This window comes from Peromyscus californicus, unplaced genomic scaffold (genome assembly GCF_007827085.1).
Source record: "Peromyscus californicus insignis strain IS unplaced genomic scaffold, ASM782708v3 Scaffold_15__1_contigs__length_86483966, whole genome shotgun sequence".
Taxonomy (NCBI): Eukaryota; Metazoa; Chordata; class Mammalia; order Rodentia; family Cricetidae; genus Peromyscus; species Peromyscus californicus.
This window is the reverse complement of record NW_026294447.1, coordinates 64705616-64730611: the sequence shown is the minus strand read 5'-3', so window position 1 is coordinate 64730611 and position 24996 is coordinate 64705616. Positions and strand designations below refer to the sequence as shown.

The 24996-nt window shown below is 40.6% G+C and overlaps 1 protein-coding gene across 4 annotated transcripts in view; it reads right to left on the bottom strand.

The window, feature by feature from the left end:
* Window positions 1–7645: 7645 nt before the first annotated feature.
* The window catches only part of Esyt2 (extended synaptotagmin 2), an 88403-nt gene continuing 71052 nt past the window's right edge, over window positions 7646–24996 (bottom strand). For 2 of the 4 annotated variants that reach the window (XM_052739182.1, XM_052739184.1), the window contains 10 exons: window positions 24638–24700; window positions 21626–21700; window positions 20807–20893; window positions 17217–17366; window positions 15108–15481; window positions 14031–14129; window positions 13107–13238; window positions 11955–12060; window positions 10714–10763; window positions 7646–10625 (listed from right to left, as the gene is read on the bottom strand). In XM_052739182.1, coding sequence (XP_052595142.1) covers window positions 10580–10625; window positions 10714–10763; window positions 11955–12060; window positions 13107–13238; window positions 14031–14129; window positions 15108–15481; window positions 17217–17366; window positions 20807–20893; window positions 21626–21700; window positions 24638–24700 — 1182 coding nt within the window. In that variant the 3' untranslated portion in view covers window positions 7646–10579. The remainder of the gene's footprint in view (window positions 10626–10713; window positions 10764–11954; window positions 12061–13106; window positions 13239–14030; window positions 14130–15107; window positions 15482–17216; window positions 17367–20806; window positions 20894–21625; window positions 21701–24637; window positions 24701–24996) is intronic. The other 2 variants (XM_052739183.1, XM_052739185.1) reach the window with 1 other exon arrangement.

The window sequence follows — 24996 nt, the reverse complement described above, 5'->3', positions numbered from 1 at the left end:
GAGTCACCAAAGCTGCATTCTTGGAGTCTGGCAACACCACTAGAGTCTCCTCCTCTAAGAAATTGTTATTACTTATGTATCCTTGGGGGAGGAGAGACGCTTTGTGAGCCTTTCCCCTCCCTCCATATGGGATCCCAATGCAGATAGAGTTGCTCTGATTCAAGGTTGCATTAATCATGCCCAGCTTGAGGGAAACAGGCACATTTCTGTTTGTTTGTTTTTAGCCAGAGCAGCCTGGGCACTTTGCAGATGTCTTATTCCTGGGGTTTTTGGAAGCCGTGAGCAGCAGCAGGAGATGGCAACAGTGTTAGAGTTCTCTTACACACAGGCCACAAGTGTTCAGCTCATGGCTATCCAGTGTCTTCCGTCTACTCCCACCACCCCTCCTTGCCTGCTTCTACTCGTCATTTGGCTCCAGCTGTTCTCTCGGAGTTTGTTGCTATTGCCAGTTACCATGATTGCCACCATCACTACCACTGTCCTGCCAGTGCTGCCACTCTTACCTTTGTGAAGGGAAAACAAAGGCAGCAACAGTGACAGCCGAAACACTGGATGCTGTCAAGAGATCCCAACCTACAAGGCCTGTTTGGGACCTTGTCACACCAACAACACTACTTGCACTGTTACTAGATCACCCTGCTCTGCTAATGGTGAAGATCAAAAGTAGTCGTGGAAAGACCGCTCCAGAGAAGCCTTATCATTGGCCTAATGTTGCAACACCAGCTATAGTCCAAGTCTATAGTTGACTCAAAAAGTGAACCAAGCAACCTGGCTATACAGTCAGAAAGGGTACGAGCAAGTTGTGTACCAACTGTGGCAGACCTTCATGCAAATAATGCATTGTTTGGACCAACAATGGAGGAGTCCCTTATGCAAATGAAAGCTGTGCTTTCACCAATCGCAGAAGCTGTTTATGCAAATGAAGAACTGTGTTTACACTAGTAACAGTCCAGTTTGTGCACTGTGGTGGTTTGAATAGGTATGACCCCACAGATTCATATGTTTGAATGCTTGGCATATAGGGAGTGGCACTATTAGGAGGCGTGGCCTTGTTGGAGGAAGTGTGTCACTGTGGGGGCGGGCTTTGAGATCTCTTATATGCTCAGGCTACATCCAATGTGGAAAAGTTGACTTTCTATTGTCTGCAGATCAAGATGTAGAACTCTTAGCTCCTTCTACAGGACCACGTCTTCCTGCACACTGCCATGTCCTGCCGTGATGATAATGGACTAAACCTCTTAAACTATAAGCCAGCCCCAATTAAATGTTTTCCTTTATAAGAGTTGCCATGGTCATGGTGTCTTTTCACAGCAATAGAAAACCAAACAAAGGCAATGACCATCAAGGAATGTGGTCTAGGCAGAAAATGCCATAAGGTTATCTACAATGAATTAAGGTTTCCGATGGAAAAAGTCTGGTTGTGCTTTCAGAAGCCAGAGTTGTACTTTGGCAGGAAGCAGATGCAGTAGCAGTGTAGCCTCCTCAAGGTGTCAAAGAGTGTTCAAAGTAATTAATATTTACAAGAGAGTAGTGCATCTGGCTTCTTGGTGAGGCAGCCAGGGCACCAAAAAAGGGTGCAACAGCTGTTAATGAGGGAGTCAGACTACCCTGCCACCAACATCTTAGATTTAGAGGAAAATAAATATCAAAAAGGATAATGAGGATAAAGGTTTACTGCTAACATTAACAGTGATGCAACAGTATTTAACAGTGTTTGACTCCTATCCTATCCACAGGTTCCAGGGAGAGGTAGGGCCCTCTGATCTCAAGTAACAGAAAATGGCCTTAGAAAATGTGGAAGGGAGAAACTTCAAAGTTGTAGTACTGATGCTCCAATGTCATCTGAACCTGTATGGGGAATGGGATTTGTCTGGTGAGGTATCATACCAGCATCTGTCCAATACATACTTGATTATGAGCCTTTCAGGTCTACTACATGACCAAAAAAGGGAAGCAACCCAAATGTCTATCAGCAGGCAAATGTACAAACACAAGTATTCTGTCTATTCAGTGGAATGGTATTCAGCCACAACACATGGCACGCTGACAAATGCTTTACCAAGGCATGATACTCAGTGAAAGAAGCCAGGTACTAATAGCTATAGAGAGTGATGTCCTTATATGGAGCCCCAACTATTCTCAAGTCTGCAGAGACAGAAAGATGAGGATTTGCTGAGGTAGAAGACGGTAACTGAAGAATGACCACTCATGACGGTGAGTTTTGAGGTAATGAAGATTGTCGGAAGTTAGCAGGAATGGGCACGTCGTTTGCATACTTTAAGAAGGAAAATTTCATGGTTGAAATTCTATCTCAGAGAGCTTCTAAAGCATGGACATTAATACAGATTCTCAGAGCTGGGCTGAGATCACAGTTCCTCTGAGCTGGCATTAGAAGCTTCTCCTCATAGGTTAGGGAGATAGCTATGATCACAACATCAATACTCCACCAGTGAAGGCTTGATTCATTCACCAAAGTCCACCCAGTCAGGAACCAAGGAATACCACAAAGTCATACCACACAATAAATCTCACACAAGAGTTATTGGGGCTGCCTTGGCTTGGGCAAGAAGCAGCAGGGAACTAGCAGGAGGCAGACTTTATACAGGGTTTCTTGGGGGAGGGGTTTTTCAGAGTGGAGATTGGTGAGATTTCAAGCCAAGTCCAAGAATTGGTGGGTTTGGGTAGGTTTTCAAACCTGGAAGTGGAGTTGGACCTCTTGCTCTATAAAAGTAACTGGATAGCTCTTTCCAGCATTAAATGCATTTTTTAAAATAATTTATTTATTTATGTTTTATGTACATTGGTGTTTTGCCTACATGTATGCCTGTGTGAGGATGTCAGATCCCCTGGGACAGGAATTACAGACAGGTATGAACTGCCATGTAGGTGCTGGGAATTGAACCCGGGTCCTCTGGAAGAACAGCCAGTGCTCTTAACCATTGAGCCATCTCTCTGGTGCATTTTGTTTTTTATACACTTTTCTTTTTGCTTTTTTTTTTTTTTTTTTGGTTTTGGTGTAGATTCATTGAAGAAGTAGATTTCATTCATTCTGACATTTTCATACCTCTCTATTACATATTCAGATAATATTCACCCCATTTTGCTGTCTTGTCCCCCATTCCATTCTCTCTTGTTCTCTGTCTTCCTAAATAGTTCCCCTGCTACTTTTATGTTTTACTTTGTAAAACTCTAGCTTCTGCATGAGAGAAAACATGCGATCTTTGTCTTTCTGAGTCTGGCTTATTGTATTCAACATGATGATCTGCTTTCCTGGAAATGGCCTATTTCTATTCTTTATGGCTGAATGATGACATTGTATTACTCTATGGAGAGGGAAGTGAGTAAAATTAGGTTTGCTCTGGCCCCTGGTGTTGCCAACTCTAAGTGACCTGGCAGTAAATGCCACACTCCCTGCTGGCATCAGGTCTTCTCAGGGGAGAAAAGGATTCAGCCATCCGCCTCAGAGGAGTATGTCCAGGTAAGCACTTGGTCCTTACACACATCATGTGTCAACATGTATGAGAGGATGCTGGTCACCATGAGTGGTGAAGATGTGCTTCTGTAGCTGGAAGTTTTCCTGTGTCCTGGCCAGCCAGCAGTCGGGACAAATCTCTTCCACTATCGTCCCCCAAGTAAACACACAGAGACTTATATTAATTATAACTGCTTGGCCATTAGCTCAGGCTTATTACTGACTAGCTCTTACACTTAAATTAACCCATAATTCTTATTTTGTTTAGCCATGTCGCTTGGTACCTTTTCTCAGTTCTGCCTTGTCATCTTGCTTCCAGTGTCTGGCTGGTGACTCCTGACTCAGCTTTCCTCTTCCCAGAATTCTCCTTGTCTGCTTATCCCGCCTATACTTCCTGCCTGGCTACTGGCCAATCAGCATTTTATTTATCAACACACTTTTACAGCATACAAAACAACATTCCACAGCACTTCCCCTTTTCTGTGTAATCAAAAAGGAAGATTTTTAACTTTAATCTAGTAAAATTACATATAATAGAACAGCTATCAAGCAAGAATTCCAGTTACAGTATCTAGTCTATTTGTATTTGGCAAAATTTAAAAAAATATTCTATCATCTATCCTATATTTGTGAGTCTAAAGTTTCATATCTAATTTATCTTTTATCATAACTAAGGAAAATTACAATTATAACTTCCATTCTGAATCAGCATTACCTTTTTGATAAGCATCATGGCTATTTCTTACCTTGGCACTAGGTACTTGAGGTATAGAGAAGCTATGGCAGTCCTAAGCTACACAGAGGCATGTAGGGGATTTGAAAATGGGCAGTATGACATCAGTGCTTTCCATTTCTGGAGATACAAACAGGCTTCTTTCAGAGATCAATTATAAATATTTCTAAAGACAAGCAAGCTTCTTTTAGTATTCATTTAGTATTTTTGTAGAACACATTAGTCACACATTCTCTTGTTTTAAAAATATGACAATAGGGGTCTAGTGAGATGGCTCAGTGGGTAAAGGATACTCACCATATAAGCCTGGTGATCTGAGTTCAATCCCTAAGACCCTCATTAACAGTCAATGGAGAAAACTGACTCTACAAAGTTGTCCTGACTTCCACATGTGCACTGTGACATGCACCTGTATACACTTGCTCACTAAAATAAATGACCCTGGGTATAGTAGTGCAGACTTATAATCCCAGCACTCATAAGGGTAAAGCAGGACTACAAACGCAAAGGTACTCTGAGCTGTGTAGTGAGACCGCCCAAGTCCCTTGTATAACCTCCAAATCTGACATTGACTTCCCCTTTTTGGACACTTGTTGAGGGCTCTTGGCTGGCAGTCTTCTTTTGAATTTGCCACCTCTCCATTGTCAGAATCAATGAGTTGTGCTGAGCAGCATGAGTCCTTTGCTGCCATCTTTGACTTGCAAGTTTGATTAAAATGTGCCTAGGCATGGCTTTTAAAGCTTATCTCACTTACAGTTCCTTCAGTTTAATATGTAAATACTCCCCATCATACTTTGTTTTGTCAAATTTTCTTCTTTTGAGATAAGTTCTTATGTAGCCCAGGCTGGTCTGGACTTACATACCTGAGTTTAGCATTGAACTCCTGACCTTTCTGTCTCTATATCCCAAGTGCTGGGATTACAGGTGCATGCCACCACACCAAACTCAAGATGTTCTTTTAAAAACATTTAAAAATAACATTTATTTACTCGTTTATTTTGTGTGCATGCACTTGCCAGCACACATGTGGAGTTCAGAGGGCAACTTGGAGGATCAGTTCTCTCCTACATGGATTCTGGGGATGGAACATAGGTTATCAGCCTTAGTGGCAAGTGCCTTTATTTGCTGAGCCATCTCATTAGCCTACAGTGCTTCTTAAAACATTTCTTAGGTGCTCCTCTCTGTAGCACAAATCCTAATTGGTCTAATAATAAAAATCTGGAGCCAGATATCAGGGTGAAAGCTGAAAGATCGGAGTAGAGAAGACAGCCACTAGAAGACTTCTTACCTATAGAATTCATCAAACTGAATGGGCTGAGATCCTGTCTCCACCTCCCTAGTGCTGGGATTGAAGGTGTGCACCACCACTGCCCAGCTCTGTTTCTCTTTTAGACTGGTTCAATGTTGTGTAGCCCAGGGTGGCCTTGAACTCCTGATCTTCCTGCTTCCTCCTCCCAAGTGCTAGGATTAAAGGTGTGTGCCACCACTGCCTGGCCTCTAGTGGCTAACTCTGCCCTCTGATCTTCAGGCAAGATTTATTTGTTAGAGTACAAACAAAATATCACCACACCTCTCCATTCTTTATGGGTCTCTCACTATGTATTCATTCATTTCTCTTTATTCTGCATTACCTTTGTTCCTTGGATTGGTTGTCCTTATTGACCCATCTTCATATGCTGAGTCTTTCTTCTGTCTGCTCAAATCTGCTGAACTCTAGTGAATCCTGAGTTCCTGGTATTTAATTCAAGAATTTCTACTTGTTCTCCTATGTTTTCCCATTCTTTAGACATGTAGTTTCTTTTGTTTGTTTCAACATATTACAGAACCTAATTTTAGGTCATCTGGACTTCCTTAGAGACAGTTTCTATCAACTGTTTTTGCCCTTTCCCCCAGCATATGGCCTATATTTTATTTCTTTGTGTACTTCATGATTTTGAGGTTAAAATCTCAATATAGTATGACAATTCTGTAAATAAGCTTCTTCCTCTCCACAGGCTTTGTTGCTGCTTTTTTTTGGATTAACTATAATAACTAAATGGCACATTCTTTAAAGTCTCTGCCTGATTAGTTTATGTGATTAGTTAACAAGTGAATCAAGATTTTTTTTTTTTTTTTTTTTTTAGTACTTTGGATCAATTAATCCCCTACTCTTTATGGTGCCCAGAAACAAGACCAGGACTTTTGTAGATTATTTCCGGGAATGCACATGCCCTCCTCACACACACCTTTTTAAGTCCCTCAAACATTCTACAACCCTTTTTTTCCTGGATTTTCTTTTGTTGTTTCATCAGCGTCTGTCTCTAGAGGTACCACAGACTCAGGCAGCTGCAATATTATGTCTGACGGACACAATGGACACAGATTTCCTAGGATCCAGACAAGTCACACAGGAACAGTCTTCTGGGAATAAGACATTTCCTGAATCCATTCTTCCCCCTTTGGAGGTTGTAGGTTTTCACTGCTGTCGTAGTCCTGAGGCTGTTGTATGATTTTTTTTTTTAAATGTTCATATTTTCTAGTTATGCGCAATGGAGAGAGCAGGCATGATGCTGTTTAAGTCCCTAGCTCCTCAGGCACCTAGACAAACAGAGACAAAGACAGGAGGGAACCCTGCTAGACCTCCCCTAGAAGACAGATGCTTTAGAGGGAACTAGATGCACTAGCCTTGAGCACTGAAGGAAAGTCTGTTTCTGATATCAATTTGGAAAGCACAGATGGTCAATGGTATTAAGAATACAAAATAAAAATGAAAAAAATAGGAAACATACATATTTCAATATTTAGAGTCTAGGTAAGGGAAAAAAAGAAAAAGAGGTCTTTTAGGAACACCAACAGTGAAGAGTAATACAGAAAGGGTCGGGGTGTGACTCAGCGGTAGAGTGCTTGCCCAGCATGCATGGTGTACTATTAATTTTTTTTAAATGAAGGGATGTAAAGCAAGGCATTATAAAGGACAAACAAACTAGACTGGGAGCATACAGCTGCAATCTCAACATTTAGGAAGCTGAAGTAGGAGGACTGTTAGTTGAAAGCCAGGCTTGGCTACTCTATCAGTAAACAAACAAGGAAGGCCAAGCAAAGGTGGCATTTCAGCATATGAGTAAAGAAACCACTATTGTTAGATGTGAAGATGCCTAAGAAAGACTACGGAGTATTTTCTCAGGCCTACTCAGATGCTGAACACCCGAGTACCCCGTCTCGTTCAAACCTATCGCAGCAGCTTGTTTAGGACTTCTTGGTGTTCCAGTCTTATTTAGTCTACTTTTCCTACTCAGCCATTACCCTTTAAAGCCCAGAGTCTGTGAGCTGGGTAGAGAAGAGTCAAACTGAGGTGGGGACAAGGGTACTAGGAAAGAATGCACAAAGAGATGCATGACACAGCATGTGGACTTGCCAAATGATCTGACCCACACTAAAAATTTCAAGAGACAAACAACATATTACAAGTGAGCTAACAAAAGTTTTATTGAATAAATACATGTGCTGTTATGTAAAATTAATTAAGCAAAAAACACATTCTATGATTAAAAAACCAAAAACCAACCCTCTATAGCCTCCTCTACAGTGGGTAATTTAGATGGGACCGTCATTGCAGCAACCAGAGGACACATATCCAGCAGCCTGTGCTCTCTGAAAAAATCCTAAACTCTCTTGAGGACTGACCTCTGCATAAGGCCTGCCTGTGGAGGAAATCTAGAGTGCAGAATACAAGTGGTGGAAATATAGTTGCAAGGCTGCTTCTGTCTTCGTCTGAAACTCAGATTCCTTTGTACTTTAAGGCACAGGATGAGCCACCAGGTGAATAAGTTTGTGGAGCTGTACTTCAAATCACTAATTTCCCCTCATTGGTTTGGCTCAGAGTAGAAAACTTAAATGTTCTTTTTCCCTAGATAAGTCACTAAAAACCAAGAGTTAACATTTTGAGAACTCAGTATCTTCTAGCTTCAGGACACGGGAATGTGCCAGACACAGGACTATAACCAGGAGGTGGGCTGGTATTACGGGACTTGCTCTCTCCTTTCCAAAGAGTATGGAGATGGTTACTAGAGGACTCATATGATGCAGGTGGGGAGACTCTATCTGAACTCTGGTGCCAGCTTTTGTGACTGCAGCAGAGGGCATCATTCTGAGATATTACATTGATTTATTAGGGGATTGTACCCTTAACTATACTCAATTTCCCTAATTGTTAAGAAAAATATTCCATTAAATAAAATACACACTGAACAGATTAAGCATATGGGTACAAAACCATTTGTTAAAGTTGTTGTTGAAAAACCACTGACATGATAAAATTTCAGCAAGAAAATCTCCTTTATAGATTATGACAGAAGCCCTTCAGTGGACCTAATTAAAAAGATACTTAAGGAAAAAAATCTATCATGGTCACGCAACTAGTTTTAATAAGATATTACCTGTCTTTCTCCTGTGACTAACCTGCCACCCTTAAATGTTTCATGTGCATATATGTTCATGTGTGTGACATACACATCAATTTTCTCCCAGAAAAACCAATCCTGCACACTAATAGAAAAAGATTTATAAACAGGATTCAAAGGATGGTGTCAACAGACAGGAGAGTGAGGTTACTCTGGCCCTATGACTATCTGGGATGTGCTGTGAAGAGCCACAGACTCCATTACAAATGCACCCATGGTACATTACAAACTGAGGCACACTTTCATCTGCTAGACAGGAGGAGAGTGTAAAAGGAACACTCAGTATTCATCAGAGGCACTTTGGTATGTTTGGTCACATAAGCTTCCCATAGGTTGTTTAGTTCCAGGAAGCATGTGAAAAGAACTACTCCAATTTTGATTACAAAGCTGTTTTTTCCTGCTTTACGTGTACATAGTTTTAAATGAGCTCATAGCTGAGAAGCCCTTTTCATCCTGTAACTTAAAATGCATACTGAAAATCTTCCTATACTTGTGCGTATTTTGTTTACAGACATGCATAGCTTATAATACTGTGATATAGCCTTACCTCACAAGAGGTTCTGGGGGACTCTTACCTATGTAAAACATGCTTTTCATGATCTAAAAGGAAAAAAGGATTCTAAAATAAAAATTGTATAATACTATCCTAATATGATCTGACAATGGCACAAACTGAGACTATCCAGAAAACGGCAAGACTGACAGCTGCTGTTGCTGGCACTGGGCAGGATCTCTCCCTTTGTCCTGTGAGGCCCCACATATCAGGGAAAGCACAGGAAGCTCCGTCCAGAGGTGTGTATCCTATGCGATGGGCACAGAGCCAGCTTCTCCCAGCAAGAGCAAGTGCACTGTCTGTCTTTAGAACAACACCCCTTGTACTCGTTCAGTCTGTTTCACCACTGTACACTAACAACAGGCTGTCTTTATAGGGCTAGAGACATGGACGGAACAAACCAGGCTTGCATCCAATCTGGACAACACCTTATCTCCTGACATTGGAGATTAGTTCCTATGCTTTGGGCAAACTATAAAGTATGCATTTCCTTTTCCCAAGATCGGGTCTTGCTGCCTAACTCTTGGTTCTCTTGCCTTGGCTTCCCATATCCTGGGATTACGGGTATGAGGTACCACACCTGGCATGTATCTCTCTCCAGTATTTCATGAATCAGTTATAACAAACAATTACAAACAAACAGCACATTTCTTTCTTATGTAATAAATTTCAGATGAGTATACTGTGATTCATGAGCTTTGACAATACTCTTGGTATTACCTATTACTCAGTTATACAAAATTTTTAATAAGCCACTCACTGACTTCTCACTATATCTTCCTATTTACAATTATGTTATTAATTTGAACACTTTCTTTTATCATTCATACTATATATAAATATCCTAATATTTAATAATTTTCCATTTTTCCCTTAAAAAAGCCATACCGCACAACAGATCTATAAGAAGTTTTTGCTGAAAAGATGAAAATGATTATTTGTCACAGAATTTAATAAGTTTTAGAAGAGAATATGTATTTCTTTGATACATTTTCTTCTTTATCCAAACCAGCATGTAGCTATTATAAAAACAGAGTCTATTTACATGGTGTAGTGCACCTCCGGGATGCAGGACAAGGCAGAAATAAGCAGTGCAGGTGTCTGCTGTGCAGCAGGCCTGCTGACGGGTCCACACAGCACAGACCACATCACTACTCCACTGCACACTGCAGTGCCTGCTCAAGCACTGAAGGGAACACAGCAGGGAAATTTAACAGGAATATTGGCCAAATTTTCCTACAATGCCAACCGTTTTATAAAATTAAGGTATGTATAACTCAATACTTAAAATTATAAAAATAGCATTGGTACATCTGCAAGAGGGTGTGTTCCATGTTGAGGTGGTACGATATATTGAGAAATAGGCCTTACGTCCAGCGTGGCTACGTTACCACCTGTGGCCTTGTTCCATCTTCTGTGAGGTCATACCTGAGAAAGCACAGAAAAGTACAATAGATTTGGGTCAGGCTAGGTTTCTCTGGGAACTGCCTGCTACCTGGGATAGGGGCACACTCACCACTGGGTCCAGCCCTTGGCGAGTTCTTCAGATGCCAGGGCAACCAGCACCTGTGGGTGAAAAGAAGGTACTGTGAAAACTGTTGAGTGACTCCTTTTAGACCATCCACCACTCCTACCGAACTTAACAATGTGGAACTCTCCTGTTCCTCAAAGCTGAGGTTCTCATTTTCAAAAATCTCTTCAACCTTTATATGGCTGAATATATTCAAGAGATCCTTCTTGTATCAAATAGCATTAAAATGATTATGAAACATAGGCAGAGGCAATTTATGGAGACACTGGCAAGTATCATTAATAGTAGTGTGTAGCTGGGATGTGAAGTGACTCTGAAAGGCTCATGTTTTAAAAGCTTGGTTGCCAACTAACTGATGGGCTTCTGGAAGTGCCTGGAACCTGAAGTCTCTGACCTAATTAATGGATTAATCCCATATTATGATGGCAATGGGAAATGATGGGTAGGTGGGGGGTCTAGCTGAAGGAAGTAGGTCACTAGGGATGTGTTCTGGAAATCTGCACTTTCTTTTTGGTCTCCTCACATCTGCTTTCTGGCCACTGTGAGGCGGACGGCTTGGTTCTCCCTCATGCTCCTCACCATGATGTTCTGCCTTACAATTGGCCCAGAAATAATAGAGCCAAGTGCCTATGCACTAAAACTTCTGAAATCAGGAGGCAAAAATAAACCTTCCCTCCTTTACACTGTCTCCCTTAGGTACCTGATGTAGCCCAGCGGACACAGAACACTTCTGCTGATGACGAAGTGGCACCTACAGCTTGAAGCCCCTCTCCTTATCTAAACCTCTGTACACGGTAAAAGAACATATAAACCTACACCAAAGTTAGACGTGACATGGAAGAGACAAAAGACAATTTGGAGGAAGAAAGTCAGTGGCATGCAAGAGGAAGAACAGTGATTAGCCAAGGAGGTGGGCTGGTGGGCCCTTTGAGAACATGTTCTTCATGTTTTCTTCCAATGTAGTATTGGGTAGTTTTTAAAGCTTCAAAAAAAAAAATTAACCTTTCTTCAACTCTAAGTTCCTGATATTAGTATTAGTAATAAGCCAGCAGTATGGATGCATGAAAACAGCTATGTGCTGATGTCTTAGCACAGTGTGAGAAACAAGCATTAATCACGGAATGAGCTTCCTTCCTCCCCACTTACGCAAGCTATGATCTAAACTGCCATACAGCGAAGTGATTCATTTTACAATGTGTAGGACATAAGGACTTTTAAAAAATTACTTTGCCAAGAAGCCCTTTATCTTTGGACAGGAAGCCACCACTGTTCTTCACCGCTACGTCCAGTGTTCTCCTTTGCACCTCAGGCAGCGAAACACTGAAATCGAAGCTGCAATGGGAAGAGATACCTATGTTAATTCTCTACGATCCTGCTGCACTTTCTCTTCACTAAAAATGGCATTTCTGTTTTTGAGATCATTCCAAACACTGTCTGCTTTTTCTTGTAAAACTGAGTTTCCTTTTTGGTGTTCACCTGGCTGACCTTGCTTTAAAATAAAGTTACTTCATGAAAACAGTGAGGGAAAGTTACCTTTAAAGAAGACACAAAACTGAGGCAACAGATACTGATGCTATTTGGCTGCATTACTTTCTCAAAAGTCACAGATGCTGAACTGTCAGAGAACTACGAGGTGGGGGCAGTTTGCACAGAATGGTGATCCAAGGATCTCTGGGGTACCCACAAGCAACTCAGCCCATCAGACTGCTCAGTAACCACACAAATGTAGCTTCTATTAAGGTGACCACTTATGATTTGCAAAATTATATCTACACTAATTTTTGAAATTGTTTTAGAAATACAGAGCTTTTCTTAAAAATGTGTATTTTATATTGTTTTATTATAAAATAAAAATTTTAAATGTATTTTAAAATTTTATTTAAAATTTAGTATCAATATATGTTACCCACTAAGTCAAAGTTCTTCAGAGTCATCAATAATTTGACCTTTAGCTGGGCGGTGGTGGCGCAACCCTTTAATTCCAGCACTCAAGAGGCAGAGGCAGGAGGATCTCTGTGAGTTCTAGGCCAGCCTGGTCTACAGAGTGGTTCCAGGACAGCCAGGACTACACAGAGAAACCCTGTCTACATTGTCTCCAAAGCAAAAAACAAACCAAAATATAACAAAATTTTGACCTTTAATCATGCATTTCCCTGTGCCACTTTGTAACTTGGATATGTTAGGTTTAACACCACTGCTTCCAGGCCAAAGGCTTCTTGTTTAACTCATTTAACAAGCAACATGTGCTGGGCTAGCTAGAGCATCTCAACAGTACCCTAGGTTCACAGGCCTGTCACTCAGAGGCATTTCTCAGGCCTGCCCTAACCCCCTGCCATTTCATCCAGGCACCTCCTAGCTAAATGAAGTGTCTACTATACCTCTGATCAAACACGGGGTTGAGGGTCTTCTTGGACACGTGTGTTTTCCTTCTTCCTGATCTTCTCTTGTCTGGCAATAAATACATTCGGACATACGGATCAGAGCCGTCTTCTGAGAAGGCAATGAGGTTTCTTATAACACAAACCAGAGAAGACTAAATATTAGAATTGAAAAAAAATCCATCATATTCAATTTACTTTATCAAGTTTTTATTTCATAATATCTAAACCCCAAGGAGCAACACACACCAGGTTTCCCCTAAGTGTGTTCCTGTACCATCAGCTGCTGCCATCACTTTTAAATTTCCCTTTTAGCAGTTTTGCCAGAGGAACTTTTGGCTTGACTACCTAAGCTCAGAGTGTGAGCAGGCATTCACAGCCCTTGCTCTATGCTTCTAACACACCTCCTCACCCTCTCACAGACTTCTATGGTTTTACCCACAGGAAATATAAGCAAAGGCCCTGAGAGGTAAACTTGGTCCCTCGGTCATTATAACCTCCAGTGGACACACTGGTTACTTCTTTAGTACCTCCAGTCATAGCTTCTGCCCAGGGTCAGCCTCCTCCATGAACCTGTCCCCTGCTCTTTTCCTAGGATGACTAGTATGCACCATATACATCCACTTACAGGCAGGCAGGCTGTCTTCAGAGCCATGGGAGCAGCCTCTGCATTGCCTACCCTCATCAGTCACTATCTCAGTAGCCAGAATACATAAGGTCCCCAATAATCCCTTACTCTAAATTCTACATTTTCAGAATCTTGTTTGTTAATGCCACCAGTTCTATTTACCTATGTTTTAAAAAGACTTTTTATAAGCTAAGCATATTTATATTTTAAACTGCTATTGATATGGGGGGGGGCAGGGGGAGGGGGAGAATCACATAAGACCATAACCAGCCAGTGGCAGCGGCAGTCAGCCTCACCTGCAGGAGTGCACAACCACAATGAGCTTATTCCTCTGGGAGCTGTGCCGGATAGTCAGCTGGATCTGCCCCAGGGGAGACTGTCCCAGGGTTGTCCCACTGTGGAAACAGCATAACGTCACCAGCTGTGCCCCAACACAAAAGAGGTGTGGTGTATTGGTGCCATCTATATATAATGTCCATTCATCCAGACAAAATGGGACTTAATTACCCGTGAACTTAAACATGATTTGAAACTTCTGAATATATACCAAATGAAAGTATTTCACTTGAGGGTTCAAGATTCCTTAAGTATTCAAAACGGACAGTTTTCCAGTGAGCACTCAAGGTACAAATAAGACACAGAGCTCTCTCCAAGACAAACATCAATCCTGTGGCCGAAATACAGCCTGCTGCTCGGCAAGTCTTCTATCACTGCACTACACCCCTGACTTCCACGTGAGAGAGCAAGAAAACAAAGGAGAGCACAGGTCAGGGGGTGCCTCAGAGACACGGCGAACGCTGCGTCCGCCAGCACTTGTGTAACCACTGCCTCTGCTTTACTGCTTCCTTGTAACTGGACATACCTCCTGTGACAGACACAAGAGGAAGAACAGTTTCAAAGGTTGATCTTCACATTTACCAGGGAAAATGTCTGATGCTTGTCCAAAGAAACTGTCAGCACTACCTAAGTCAGGACAAACATCTAAAGAAATCCAGTGGGGACTTGGTAGTGATGAGGACCGTATTTTGCAATGAAGAGAAGACAGATAGGCCTCTGACAAACCTTTGCAGGGGACACAATGTTCAGCACATTAGTGACTATCCATGCAGGAGTCTGTCCCTGGAATGAACTGAGTGTATGGCAGCTACACCACTCTAAGTCTCTTGCCTTCCCCACCTGTGAAACCTCTTATTCCACTTCTATTCTTCTAACACATCCATGGTTCTAAGCAGCAAGTTTTACATTGAAAGTCAAAGACTCAATGAGCAGAACAGCACAACTCAAATTTCTTCCAGATAACTTAAGATCCCATCTCCCTCTCTGTGGCGTGTGAGATGAAAACTATGATAAACAATGATGTAAACATTAGTTACTTTTCAAGTTGACGTAGTCTTTGCCTCAGCTCCTGGGTGGCAATGGGCAGTGATATGTCTGAGGCAATGCTTGGGGTGGGTTCCTTGGCTGAGATGTGGCTTGGAGAGGCCAAGAGGCTGGAGGAGCTCCTGCCTAGGTCACGCTGCCCTAGAGGGCTGGCCTCAGGGGGCTGAGGCTTCTCCTCCCTGACAGGCTTATCCTCAACTCCCATGACTGGTGTTGATGGAGCAGTGTTGCTACCACCAGTGCCTGGAGACACAGACGTCTGCGATTTGACAGGGATTCTCCTCCCTTCTTTGGAGACAGAGGGCCGCTTCACTTGAGCTGAGTGCTGGTAGTCTGGAGGCCTTTCTTGCTTCTCAAGATGGAGGACCTAGAGGGGAAACCAGTGACAGAAGTGACATCTGGATACATGAATGGCTTTAGATGTGTTCACTTGCAAGTATTTAAGATTCAGCTAATCTGTTCTTATTAAAATAGCATATTACAGAGAATTTCAAAAGCAAATTTTATCAGGCCTGGTGGCACATGCCTTTAATCCCAGCACTTGGGAGACAGAGGCAGGCAGATCTCTGAGAGTTTGAGGCCAGCCTGGGTCTACATAGAAAATTCAAGGACCACCACATAGGGAGAACCTGTCTCCAAAATGCAAAACAAACAAATTTTTAAAAGGCAAATTTAAAGCAACTAAAACTACTCTATTTCTGCAACATAAACACTTTTTCTGTGCCTTCTTTTAATCTCTTCCACTTGAACATATTCTAATTATAGGACAAGACTCCCACTGGATCACCTGGTGAGCTGTGTGTCTTTGGCAAAAGATGAAATATCCCATTCTTCCAGGTGGTTTGCACCAGAAAACTCCCAAAGGAAAAATGCCAAGATACCTTGCCATCCAGAAAGATCTCCCCAAACAACCAAGAGTAATAAAGTAACAAAAGGATAGCCACACCATCCTGCACACTATGGATGGTAAAACATGCAAGCCAGGGCTAGAGTCAGCAGGACTCTCTGGAGTTACTGACTTCCTCTGGTTTCATTAACCAAAGCTGCAGCAAGCACCTTCATTTCACAGACTCCCACACTTTACCCTGTAACCGAGAGCTCCGGAACCGGCAGACAGGCCCGGGGGCCGCTGTCTCACCACCTGTGCTGCATCTTGATCACATGCAAGAACATCTCCACTGTACCCTGAGCAGACTAAGTCTATGTTGGTAAGCTCTCATCCTTAGGGCTGGAGCATATAGTTCAGCGGCAGAACACTGGCCTAGCATGTGTGAAGCTATGGGCTCAAACCCCAGCTTTGAAACAAAAAGTTAGCGTTGGTTTTTTTTTTTTTTTTGAGACAGGGTTACTCTGTGAAGCAGTCCTGGCTGTCCTGGAACTTCTCTGTAGACCAGGCTGGCCTTGAACTCATAAGAGATCGGCCTGCCTCTGTCTTCTGAATGGGGGGAATTAAAGGCGTGTGCCACTGCCGCCTGGCAAAAAAGTTAGCTCTTTATTGTAATGTGTATTTAATCTTGTTGGTTTAGGTGGGTATGTGTTCCAAGGTCAGAGGACAATCCTGTGGACTCTGTTCTCTTTTACAGGGTTTCTGTGACTGCATCCCGGCTGTCAGGCCTGGGCAGCTCAGCTTTACCTGCCATCTCCCTGGCTCAGCTTGAATACTTGAATGACATTCCCTACATGATTAAGCATTTATTGTCAATATTCACTTGGGTATTTTTATTTTGGACAAACCAAGTGTTTATTCCTCTAAATTCTACCTCTTCCAAGAGTTTATCAAACTGCTTTCTGAACAACCTCTGAAAATTCAATGTTAAGGAGCAAACTCCAAAGGCATAGGCATAGACATACTTTCTGGACACCCTGGCCTATCACTGAATCTGGAAATAAAGGGTTTGTTCAGAATGGAGTCTAGATTGGACTCCCATAACTCTGTGACAGTTTCTGCTCCCCTCAAACTGTCAGCATGCTATCATGTCACCTGACCTATGCCTGTGGTACCACCTGCCACACTGGGACTGGCCCATTGTCACAGGCTGGGACTGAGCTGAAGCTGCTTTCTTCTCTCCCACTATGGAGTCCTGCTAAGAAGCATGCAGTACCCGGAGGGCAATCTTCATTTTTAAGGTGCTGTTTGGACCCGAGTTGCTGAGGTGGAACCGCTGGTTTATGGTCATGTTGTCACTCATAAGCAGTTGACTGAGCGGGATCCTCAGGCTCCCCAGAGAACACTGATGCTGTTCATCTTTGACCTGGAAAATGCAGGACAGAAAACACAGAGCTCTAAGGAAAATGACAGGAACCACAGGAGATGTAGCAAGGTCCACAGATCAGCTTCAAAAACATACCAGCACAAAACAAAACATAACACATTTCATATATATGTTTAAAGTAGTGTGTCCAAAACTGTTAGGAAACCTTTCAGGAAAATTCAACAGTATTTCTGTAAGATGTCCCTGCCTTTTCCTCATCACAAAACCACGATGAACACAACAAAGGACATCAGGGTGTTGGTGGCCCACCTCTTTAATCCTAGCACTTGGGAAACAGAGGCAGGTAGTTATCTGTTAAGTTCCAGGCCAGCCTGGTCTACAGTGAGTTCTAGGACAGCCAGGGCTACACAGAGAAACTCTGTCTCAAAAAACAAAAACAAACAAAAAATAAATCTACTGTGAGAAACTTCGAATAAGAATTAACAGTCTAGGGGCTGGAAAGATGGCTCAGCAGTTAAGAGTACTTGTTGTTCTTGCAAGGACCCACATTTGATTCCCAGCAGACATGGTGGCTCATAACCATCCATAACTCCAGTTCCTGGGAAGCCAATGACCTCTTCTAACCTCCATGGGCACCAGACACTCATGAAGCACACAGCATTCATGCAAGCAAAATACTCATACACATAAAATAAATCTTTGAAAAATGTAAAAAGTAAGTCTATATACATCTAAAGGTCAGAAAAAATATCTTTTAAATGCTGAAGTCATGCAGTATACTGGCAGTAATGTGCAGTTTCTACTGAAAACACTTATTCATAGGGAAAATGCACTTTTAAGTGTCTTTAGCACCTTCCCTCTTCAAAGTCTACATGGTTGCTTTGAAATTTAATAGCATCTCCTTTAACTACATGGTACTTCTTTCTCATGAATAATTAATCTTCAGCACTGCCTCTGTTGTAAGAACTATTCCCATCATGTGGTTGTTCAAAATAGTTTGATCAAAAAAAGAACAAACTCTGGACAAAATGAACAAACTCCTTGAAAGACATAAATACCACAGTTTATAAAGAAGAAATAGGCCGGGCGGTGGTGGCGCACACCTTTAATCCCAGCACTCGGGAGGCAGAGCCAGGCGGATCTCTGTGAGTTCGAGGCCAGCCTGGTCTACCAAGTGAGTTAGACCAATAGCTATTGATAGACTTAAGTTTGTATGTAAATACCTTCTCGAAATGAAAAATGCAAGTGATCTAAGGGAAAATCCAAAACAGTTCTGTACAGACTCTTCCAGAATACTCTGGAGGAACAAATGCTCTCTAACTCATTCAGGAAGCTATCATTATCTTGACATCAAAACAGGAAAAAATATTAAAAGGAAGTAAAATTACAGATCAGTAACCTTCATGACTAAGAAGAATGTTTTTCTGTTTTTCCTATTTATTTACTTAATTTGTATATATGTGTACTTGAGTGAGTTTATGTGTATTATGTATGTGCAGGAGCCCTCAGAGGCCAGAAGAGGGCACCAGATCTCCTGGAACTCAAATTACAGGCAGTTGTAAGCTGTCATGTGAATGACAGGAACAGAATCCAGGTCTGCTACAAGAGATTCCAGCCAAATTTCCAGGCCCCAGAAGCAAGAATTTTAACAAGATGAATATATGTAAAAAACGATAATGACTAAGAGGGACTTATACCCAAATAAAATATTGTGTTCAAGATATCCAAGTATTACATGTAGAAAACCAAATAAAAGTTTGAAATATTTAACATTGGAAAATCAACAATGTATTTCACTCTATTGACAGCTGAAAACCATATGGTCATCTCAACATATGTAGAAGAGCCTTTAGTGAAAGTCAGCACCTACTCATGATGACGAAGCAAAGTAGTAGTAGGAGGAAAGTCTCTCTAGAGAGACCAGACTCATATGACACTTGTGTAAAGTGAAAAGTAATAAAAAGCATCTGGATTGTTATGAAAAGTATCATCACTAGAAGAAAACATGACTTCCCTCCTACACATAAAATCCTAAGATAGTTACAAAATATCGAGTGGAACAAGTAAGCAGGGCTGGCATGGTGGCATACACCTATAATCTCAGGAATAACTGGCCAAGCAGTAGAACTGTAAATTCAAGGTCATATGATAAAATCCACTACCCTTTCCCACAAGCAAATAACAAAAAAGAGAAAGCCATTTTTAGTGAAGTTATATGAGATCATATCAATATATAACAATCAACTACGTATTCTCATTCTCTCTCTCTCTCTCTCTCTCTCTGAAATGGTGTCTCTCAGTTGGCCTTGAACTTGCTGAGGAGACTAGGCTAAGCTGGCCAGTGAGTTCCAAGGATCTACTAGTCTCCATCTCCCTAGAGCTGGGATTATAAACTAGTGTCACCATGCCTGGCTTTTTTACATAGATTCTGAGAATCAACTCAGAAATCACAAAAAGCACTTAAGCCAGGCTAGTCTTGAATTGATGATCCTCCTGCCTTGGCTTCCTAAATGCTGGGATTATAGGAATCCATCACACTGTCTAGATATTTTTATATATATTAACAAAAAAGCCAAAAATACCTTCTCAAAATGAAAATTACAAGATTAGAAGACATTTAATAGCTCGGAAAAATTGGTAGAGTTCTTGTCTGGAATGAACAAGGCCCTGTCTTCAATTACAAGTAGGGAAGTAAAGTAAGATCACTCACAATATCATGAAAAGTTATTAAATGTTTAGAGATAAGTCTGACATGTGTAAAAGATCTACACTGAACACAGAAAGCAATACAACGCTGCAGAGAAATGGAAGACTATCCACGAAAAAGCAATGCAATGTTTCTACAGATGGGAATGTTTCCTGTTGTGGAGATGTCAATTCCAACCACTGGTTCTAGAATGTCAATGGAGTTCTTATCAAGATTATAGGTTCTCTGTGTAAATCTACAATTGGTACTAAACTTCATGTGGAACGTAGACTTAGAATTTGTCAAAACAATTGTGAAAAATAAGTTTGAGGGCTCATACAAGTTGGTTTTAAAATGTACTCATTCAACAACAGTAACAGAGACAGTGTTGCTGGAATACTGTTAGTACAGAACCTAGGGCAGAAAGCATTCCAGAAGCAGACTGCATAGTGGGCCTGAATTTTGATAACGTCACTAACCTCAATACCTAGGAAAGAGTAGTTTTTCAACAATGTGCTGAACAACTATGTAGCTAAATATTAAGAAAAAAAATAGAATCATGACCCTTTCCTTATACTATGAGTGAAGATTAACTTGACTTAAAGATGGGTTTGGCAGAGTTGTGACTCATAACTATATTCTATAACCAAACATAATTCTATAACAAAGAATTTCTTTATCTTGACTATAGTGATGGGTCCCAGTGTACTGTACACTCAATTGGAAACTGTAAATATAAGTTAATTTGTATCAATCATATTTCAAAATATAGGCACAAAATGCAATAAAATACCTCAACTTCAAGGTCCTGGCGCTTGGGGTTGTGAATGAAGAAAGTGAAGTTTTCCTCCCACACTGGTTCACTAGTTTTGTATCGAATCTGTAAGAAATAGTCCAGTATCAACTCTACAGTATTTTCTATGGAGGACTACTGACTCAATGCTTACTTGTTTAATGTGCACAGCATTGGGTGGTTGATTACACTGATTTCTGGGTAATGTACTTAGCAAGTGTGTAAGTGTTCACAAAGTGAAACATAAGCTTTTTGAGGTGCATCAGGAAAGGAGTCGACACAGACCCATGCCTACTTGCCCAGAGATCCAAACCTCTTCTGCTCTACTGCCCTCAGCTCTCTCCTTCTTGGTGCCTGGCACTGTACTGCACACAGCCCTACGTCTGAAAGGGTTAACAATTAAAATTTAATAATGGCTTATAACTGTGAGTAATTTCTGAATTTTTATTTCCTGATTAGAAAAGAACATACAACAATACCTTCTTTGCATTCTTGAGCCTGTGTTTTCTGAATTTGAAGTACAATGTGTTAACTTTAAACTAAACAATTTTTAAGTACTTAAAAGAAGCTTGGAAAGTAATTCCATATCTCACCCCATGAAATCAAACAAAAGTATATCTGTAGTGTATTTTTTATGTTATTTAAAATAAACAATGTATCTATAATTAACAACTTAAGCAGCTAGTATCTGTGAAATGACTGTTTCATATGGAAGCAATGGTCTTGTTGCCTACACATCACACACCTGGATACCACTTGCTGGGCACAGCGACAAGTGTGGCTACGTGGAGAAAATCTCAGAAACCATCAAACTCTTACCTTACTCTCTTGAGCCTTGTGACCAACTGACATCTGGACAAGAGGATTTGGGTTGCTGTTTATTTTCTTCCCTGACTATCCAAAAACAAAACCAGATAAAATAAATAAACACCTTTGAATTGGGTCGCAATGAAAATGAAATTATGACTGAAATCAGGAGTCATTTCTATTTCACCACTGACACTTTAGACACAGGGGACATCGAAGCACAATGAAAGTAGAAGACAGCTGCTGAGCAAACCCTGAGCCACCATCACTCATTATGCCCACCATGAAACAAGCTGAGACAGGATCTGACAATACTGCTTGGCCAGTGCGGGACTCTGCAGCACGAGGTGTTCTCCCACTTAAGCCTCCAAAGTGGCTGTGACTATAGGTACAAGTCCCTGTGCCAGGCTGCACACAGTTTGAAATACCCAACTTTTTACTTTAAAAATAAGCTACTTTGGGAAATGCAACCTTTTAAAACTTAAAATTTTAGGATTAACTACAGTTCTCAAAACTGACTTAGTAGGATAACAAAAATGTAGTAAGTGCAATGAATTTAAATAAATAAATAAGAGACAAGTGTAAAAGAATGTTCACTCAAAACACTTCTTCAGCTATAGTGTAAGGCATTAGTTTCAGATGCATAGCTCCACACCTTGAGCCTACCATCATCCTCTGTTCAAGTAAACACAGTTATCAGATATTGGATATTGCTTACCGGCTGCTAAGTAATTATCACCAGGAGAATAAATGTCAGTTTAGAATCGCATGGAATTAAGCAGATATAAATGATTTCAATAATTCATAAGTAAGAAAAAAATGACAAGAAGCATACTGTAGCAGACAGCTGATAGAAGAAACATGGTAAGACACAATAGATATGTGACATGAGGTTTATTTATAACTTAGCCCCACAAAAAGATGTGTTAAATGTGTTAATGTAAATTAGAGGATCACAAAAAAGTATTTTAGTTAAATAATTTTAGAGTCAATCCTCAACACTACAGTAATGACAGAAATAGGTGTCAAAATCATTTGATTATTCAAAAAATATGACTAACCCAAACCTACTGTGATAATCTATTTCCTGGTTCATCTTTTTGATGTGAATGAGTTCTGCAAAATGAAATAAATACCGTTAAAAATATCAAAGCCAACTGATTTTCCCTAAACTCATTTCCTTTCTTTGATATTAGGATTCCTAAATCTGAGCTGAGTGTAAGTCCTCTGGGAAGAAGGATGCCACCTTCACCTCTCCCTTCTGGCTAGCTAAGAAACTCTTGACTTTCAAGGAGGGCATGCCTTGCCCATTCTTATCTATGAGGTTCAAACTACAGCTGTAGGGCATATAATCAGACTGATTGAAGTCACATCTACCTTGGGTCTTTGATGTAAGAGTTGAGTTTATTTCTAACTAATATTAAGCCTGTATCTGTGAAAATGGGGCCATTCAGTTTTAAGGATTTAATGCACCTACAATTTTAAGGTACCCTTCTTTCTAGTAGTTTTAAAAATAGAATGAAGTTTATAACATAACACTAGAAACCTGCCTCTGAACAATTTTCAGTTGTCATTGCCTTAAAAAGTTTGTGCACTGATGTATGTATGTGAATGACACACTAAAATCTACTTATTCTAAGTCTAAAATTTCAGTAAATATAAAACAAATCAAAGCTTAGCTGGCACTTTCACAATTTGTTTAGTGGTTTATAGAATAAGGGTGTGCCTTAGCACACATGATGTTTTAGATTATATAAATAAGGTTTTTAAACTATTCACTAAATTTTCTACCATGACAGACATCTCCTTAATTCTTCACTACTGAGACCTTTGCTTCATTAATCTGAGCCTCAGGTTCCATGTCTACAAAAGAGGCACAATACCAGTTATAGGACTTGTTGTTAGGCTTAAATGAGCTAATGTGTTAAACCAGATAATTATAGCACATCTATTTACCTACCTACTGTGTACTTTTATATGTAATATTTTAATTTACTTACTAATCCAATGGAGAAGATATTACTTCCACCCTGTAAGCAGGATGGATTAAATATTCTCTTTGAATCACAACGATGAGCAACCTGACTTCAGAGCCTTCCTTCCTGACTTCTGGCCAACAAGACAGCAGAAGAATGGTGAGCAAAGAGTGTTGCTACAGGCCCTTTCCTAAGTTGCTATAGGTTACCACTATGCTGCATAGTTGTTTCAGCAGGTTACGAACATCATTCTCAGGGTATGATGCCCTACTAAAACTACACCATATCTCCTTAGTACAGGTCATAGTAAGGTTTACAAATATGATATAGAAAAGTCACTGACATTCTCCTTCATTTTTGGACTAATGGATTAATTCTGGGTCTTATTTTGCTAGATGAAACTGAATAAAGTATTCCTATTTCTTTGGAAATTTCTTAAGAATTATATTTAAAATGCCCCTGCCTCTCACTGCAATTAAGATGAATTAAGAAACAAAACTTAACAATTTAGCCAAAGAACGCAAGCTTTTGTCATGATGAGAAGTGGAGCTTAGTTTTCAATAATACCTCATTTGATAAAATTTGAACTTTCTGGAAAGATCTATCACCCAAGCCCACAGCACCAAAGCCATGAGGTTGATTCAGTGAGGCCCTACTCAACATATTGGAAGAGGCAATTCCTTAAGTATGCACTCAACAGTTTGCAAGGTGCATCTTTAAATCACAATATGAAATTCTGGTCAAGATTTCAAATAGAACTTTTAGATTGCCATTCACAAATTCAAATTCAAACAAAGCACAATATTTCAATGGCTTTAAGAGACAGAATGAAATCTAAAACTTCATATTGGAACTTTTAAATTTATTTGGTTATGTTATTTCTTCTAAATACAAATTCTTGGATAACAGAAGTCGGATCTCTTCTACTGGGCAATCAATTATTAACTAGGGTGGGAGGTGACCTGCCCACACACTTAAGAAAGCCAAAGTACCGTCTCTTTCAATATGTCTGATTAGCACTGCAGCCTCCAGGGAACACTTTGTTTACCTTTAAAGCTCTCTGAACTGCAGACTTCTTCAAGACACCGGGGTTAAAGTCTAAGGGGTTACTCTTTCAGGTCAGAAGAAAATGAACACACCAAGGGTTAATAAGACATGCAATGAGGAGTTTATGTAAGGTTAATGACACCAAAATTCATGAGAATAAATGAATACTTAAACCAGACCAAAAATCATACAAACTGCCAAATTTGCCTTTATGCTCAAGATTTTTACGTTGGAGTGACTGACAATCTAAAATATCACGACACATTTCCACATCTTCAGTGACACTTGACTTCTCCACCTGACTTTACTGTTTGCAGAAAACAAGAGTGTGACTTAGGAAAGGCTCTGCTTACTATCCGT